This window comes from Mirounga leonina, unplaced genomic scaffold (genome assembly GCF_011800145.1).
Source record: "Mirounga leonina isolate KUSES-001 unplaced genomic scaffold, KU_Mleo_1.0 Mir_115, whole genome shotgun sequence".
Classification (NCBI taxonomy): Eukaryota; Metazoa; Chordata; class Mammalia; order Carnivora; family Phocidae; genus Mirounga; species Mirounga leonina.
In genome coordinates, this window is record NW_023270268.1 from 64,209,868 (window position 1) to 64,214,972 (window position 5,105).

General features: G+C 43.4%; 1 protein-coding gene across 2 annotated transcripts in view; it reads right to left on the reverse strand.

Moving 5' to 3' along the window:
• The window catches only part of NCEH1 (neutral cholesterol ester hydrolase 1), a 42,989-nt gene continuing 37,884 nt past the window's right edge, over nt 1-5,105 (reverse strand). The window contains exons 4-6 of one of the 2 annotated variants that reach the window (XM_034999070.1): nt 3,224-3,395; nt 809-1,292; nt 1-440 (exon numbers count right to left, since the gene is read on the reverse strand). In XM_034999070.1, coding sequence (XP_034854961.1) covers nt 391-440; nt 809-1,292; nt 3,224-3,395 — 706 coding nt within the window. In that variant the 3' untranslated portion in view covers nt 1-390. Of the gene's footprint in view, nt 1,293-3,223; nt 3,396-5,105 lie in introns of both variants that reach the window. The other variant, XM_034999061.1, reaches the window with a different exon arrangement.

A 5,105-nucleotide genomic window follows, 5' to 3' on the forward strand; every position in this document is an offset into this window, starting at 1 on the left:
TCCAGTCCATGTGACTCTATATTTTCTAATAATAGTGGTAAAAAGTAACTTTCAAGTATCATTCTAATCCAACTGGACTTACAGATAGCTATCACATAAAATTAATGCTCTAAAGGAAGAAAGTCATTTGAGAAACTTGTCCTTGCTAGAACACCTTTGGTGAAATTCCCATAGGAAACAAAACCATCTATCCATAAAGAACAGAGGTCACTTGGTACCCAGCACGGACCTTTACGTGCACACAAGAAACACTGCTCTGAATTTAAAGCAAACCCTAGCAAGTTGAAGAGCTCACATTTTCTTTACTCATTAAGGGTCACTATGTCATCCACAGCTGGAAGAATTTCTTCTAGAAAGAATTTCTTGATGAAGACAGAACCCAAAGCTATTTCAGCTCCTCGTCCTGCTCTCTGCAGCCGTGAGTACTGGTAGTAGTTTGGCTAAAACAAAAAGAACAGAGTCACTAGCCCACTCTGAGAACCAGCTTCAGACATTTTGTATGGATGTTAGTCAAACACATTTCCAAAAATTAAATTAACATAAGGTATGCAAGGAATAGAGATTCCATCACTCAGAAGTCACAAGGGGAAATCAGTCAACTAAAAAGCGCATCTTTTTCCAAAGCAAGTGCAGGAGGTCAAGAGGGGCTCAAGCATTCTAGAAATGTTACTTGTTTACAGGTTTTGATCCAGCCACTTGATGTAACTATCCCTAGTCCGGATTCCCACTGAGAAGTTGGTGGGCCAGCTGGTGAAAATCATGCAGCCATGGAAACCATCCTCAAAGTGATCTAGGGTCACCTGCACACCTGCGCTCTCCAGACGCTTGGCATACATGATCCCATCGTCCCTTAGGACGTCATGCTCACACGTCAGAATATAGGTCTTCGGGAGATGCTGCAGGACTTCCTGCTCTGCGATGAGTGGGGCTGCCCGGGCATCCAGCAGCTGAGGGATCTCCTGCACAATCCTGGTGTTGCCAGTGGTCTGCATGACAGGCTTGTAGTCCTTTGTGATGGAGGCAGGCAAGAGGGACGTCCAGTTTAGACGGGCCCTGAGGGCAACCGCCTCTTCCACATCAAGTGAAGTGTGGTTATTAACTATCATTGCCTGGACAAAGTCATAGTTGCCTTGGAAGTAGTCCACCCAGTACTTCACCATAACATAACGGGGCAGGATTGGTGTGTTCACATTTTGCTGATAAGAGGGTGTGTTAAAATCTAAAGCTTGAAGAACCGGGTAAATTAAAGCTTGCACCTTGAGCTTGTTTTTGAGGTTGGCATCTTGAGCAAACTGGAGAAGAGGAAGCAAACACATTATTTCTTTTTGCATGGCTCATTTTACAGAAACCACACCTTATAAAGTAGCTTGATGCCTTACTTTGCATCAAGCGAAGGGTAAAAGTATGAAATTTCTACCAGCCATGGGATTAAGTAATGTAGTTTAAAAATAAAACTTCCCTACCACTGACCACTACCACCGTCCCAATCAAGCTGCTGGATATTTACTAAGAAAGATACGATATCTGAGTGGACCCTGCAGATGTATGCGACCTCTTAGGTCTTCAAACCCCCATGCACACTTTTCTTGTCTCTGTTCTTTGGCAATAGCACACCTTGCGGGGTAAGACGGATGGATAACGGGTGAACCTTATTGAGTTCAGTATTCTCTGCAAGGCCCCAAAAGGCAATGGCTTCCTGGGGAGAAACAAACTAGTCTGACCCTTCCAGAGGAGAGGGGTAGGAAAAGCTAAAGAAACAGACAATGGGACTCCAAAGTGTCTGAGAAGGACCTTGGGGTATCTCCTCTGATGAGCAGTTAGTATTCATAGATGGGTGAGAGAGAATTTAAATGGTGCTGGCAACATGCCGTCCATTCTCCTTAATGAGCATGCGCCCAAGAGTTGAGGTTGAAATGGGAACGTGAATGCATCCCCTACCTCAGCAGATCTCAAGTCCCCCAAACCCCCGCAAAATGCGAACATACTGCCTCATTTTAGACACTAGAACTGTGTCTAAAATGATATATATTTTCATGTAACCTCTGAGAGGCAGCTAACTAGGTCACTGTGTTTTATAGGCAACTAAACACTCTTCAATGTCATTTTAGCCACATACAATTTTGTTTCACGTCAGAGTTTAGAACCCCATCCCCAGGGAAGATGTAACTGCTTTGTCAAAGCAAAAGGAAATGATCGGTTAATGGTACTATTGATACGTGCCAGGAATTGTATATACATCATTTCACTAAGTTCTGGCAACAGCCCTGCAATCAGATGGCATTATCCTCATTTTCCTGTGGCTTAGAGATGTTAAGGTGCTTGCCCAAAGCCCTATAGCTCTCAAAGCAGGGGGACTGGCTTCCATCCCAGTTCTCATTGTAAAGCCCATGATGCTCTCGCCCTGCTACCTCAGCACTTTCTTCTTACCACATTTGGACACAGGTACAGCAACCCCGCCAATACCAGAGAACAAAGTTCTTTACATACATGTAGCAAAGGAGAAGAAACCAAGGTGCACCACAGATAAAAAGGTAGATGCTATTTGAGAATACCAAAAGAAATTTGGAGGCGAGAAGACAGAGCTGGTGTTCTAAACTTATTTAATCCATCACAGGAAGAAAATGTACTTATCTTTGAATTTATGCAGCTGCCCAAAATTCTGGGTGCTCTTAGACCTAGATAGTTTTCAAAGAATTTAACCAGGTAAGCTCAGATGAACTTGTGGGATAACTTTCGAAGTGGCTGACCCATTTTAATTTTTTTTGTTTGTATTTAAAAAAAAAAAAAAACAACTCTGGGAAACGCTTTTTAACTTTTCCATTTACCTCAAAGTTCTAAGGAAGCAATCTTAGCAATTGGAATTTAAGCACAAAGACCCCCATTTTTCAGGTCCAACATGGACAAGAAGCCAGGGATACTTGATTTCCATGCATATCCCTGAGCAGCAAGAGAGCCCTATAAAATAGTAGCCCTTTTTTTCATATTAATCGTAATCAGGGCCTTTCCAAGGACTGAGAGGTGACACTTCTTTCATTGACCCCTCTTCCTACTTCAAAAAGATCTGAGAGCTCTCCAAGTGCAGGCTTCTGAATAACTTGGCCCCCTACCGACCAGCCCACCTGCTACGCCTTTGCCATACGTGGTGGAGAATATTTGTCCATCTGTCTGCAGGAGGTTAGCCGGCACCCTCCTACCTCCAGCACCGAAGGGCAGTATCTGTTACCTGCTGGCCCAGAGCAGCGGCCAAATTCCCACCAGCACTGTCACCAGAGATGCCAATTCTGTCTGGGTCAACCGAATACTTGTGTAAGACTTCCGGCTGCAGGAAATACTTTGTGGCACGCATAACATCGTGAATTTGTGCAGGAAAATAAACTTTTGGAACTAGCCTGTATCTGTGAAGACAAAAGTTATATTCATTTAAGGACTTCACCAAGTCTTTATAGGCCATTTAAGGTTTAAGGGGAAACTGGCTCTTTTGACACAGAAATAAGCAAGTGAGGAATTAAAATAAATACAAAGGGGCGCCTGGCTGGCTCAGTCGGTACAGCATATGACTCTTGATCTCAGGGTTGTGAGTTCGAGCCCCACATTGGGCACAAAACTTACTTTAAAAAAATAATAATAATAATAAAATAAATATAAAAATGAACCATTCATTTTCTTTTTTTTTTTTAAGATTTTATTTATTTGTCGGAGAGAGAGAGAGCGCACAAGCAGGGGGAGTGGCAGGCAGAGGGAGAAGCAGACTCCTATCCGAGCAAGAAGCCCGATGCGGGGCTCGATCCTAGGACCCTGGGATCATGACCTGAGCTGAAGGCAGACGCTTAACTGACTGAGCCACCCAAGTATCCTGAACCATTCATTTTCTTGCAAATCAAATACTTAGTTTAAGAATGTAATGCTTTTGTATTAGCAATAGTCCTCTCCCCCCCTTTTTTTTTATTATCAGCCACCAAACAAAACAAACACCTAGACCACCACAATGGAAAAACAAAATTTCAAAGTTAAAGGTGGGTGTTGTTTATTAAGATATGGGTAGAACCACAATAGATTTTGACATTTTATTTCTGGAAGTCAGTGTTCCAGTTCACAACACCGATGGATTAGAAGGTGACCTGGCAACATTAACCATTTCATTAGTCTCATGTTCAATGGCTCCATATGGTATCCTTCATGATTTACCTGAGAAATATAGTAAAACTGTACTCCGATGAAGAGGTCATGCCAGCCTGACATGAAACCCAGGCAGTGAATTCACTCCCTGGGAGGATGGAACTGAAAGGCTAGTTGCCAACCAGCAAAAAGGAAGCCAAGTCTGCCAGATGGCCAGGACAGGCCCTCGGGGACACTTCTGAGGCTTCTCCTATCACCCCACTTTGTAATATCAGAGTCCCTTTGGGACCCTACTCTGTATACTTTGTAGGATTCCTATGCCCTTAAGAGTTCCAAAGAACCTATTTTGTCAAACGCCCCACCCATAATATCATTTTACAAATCCGTATTTGCTGGTAGACTGGGCCTGGAGGATTTTCTCAATCTCCTCCTCCTTTCCTCCTTAATTCTCACTCATCCTTTAATCCTTATGCAAGGGTTTGGCCACCTCCAGGTAGAGTTCCTTGATTAAAACTCCACTCACTTTCAGGGCTGAGCTGGGTACCACTCCTTGATAATTCTACGTGCTGGGGTAGATTACTGTTCTTTCTGCCTCATCTTAAAATGATTTATGTATTTCCTCTAAAAAGTGTGTTCTCTGATACCAAGACTGTGTTTTATTCATCACTGTGTTCCCAGTATCCATCCATGTGCTAGGCACATATCATCCATACAGTAAACCCTTTTTGAGAATTAACACCTTCCTTTTGCAGACAAAAGAAACGAGGCACCTACAAGTTACTTTGTTGTTTTTTTTTTTTTAAGATTTTATTTATTTATTTGAGACAGAGAGAATGAGAGACAGAGAGCATGAGAGGAGGAGGGTCAGAGGGAGAAGCAGGCTCCCTGCCGAGCAGGGAGCCCGATGCGGGACTCGATCCCGGGACTCCAGGATCATGACCTGAGCCGAAGGCAGTCGCTTAACCAACTGAGCCACCCAGGCGCCCCAA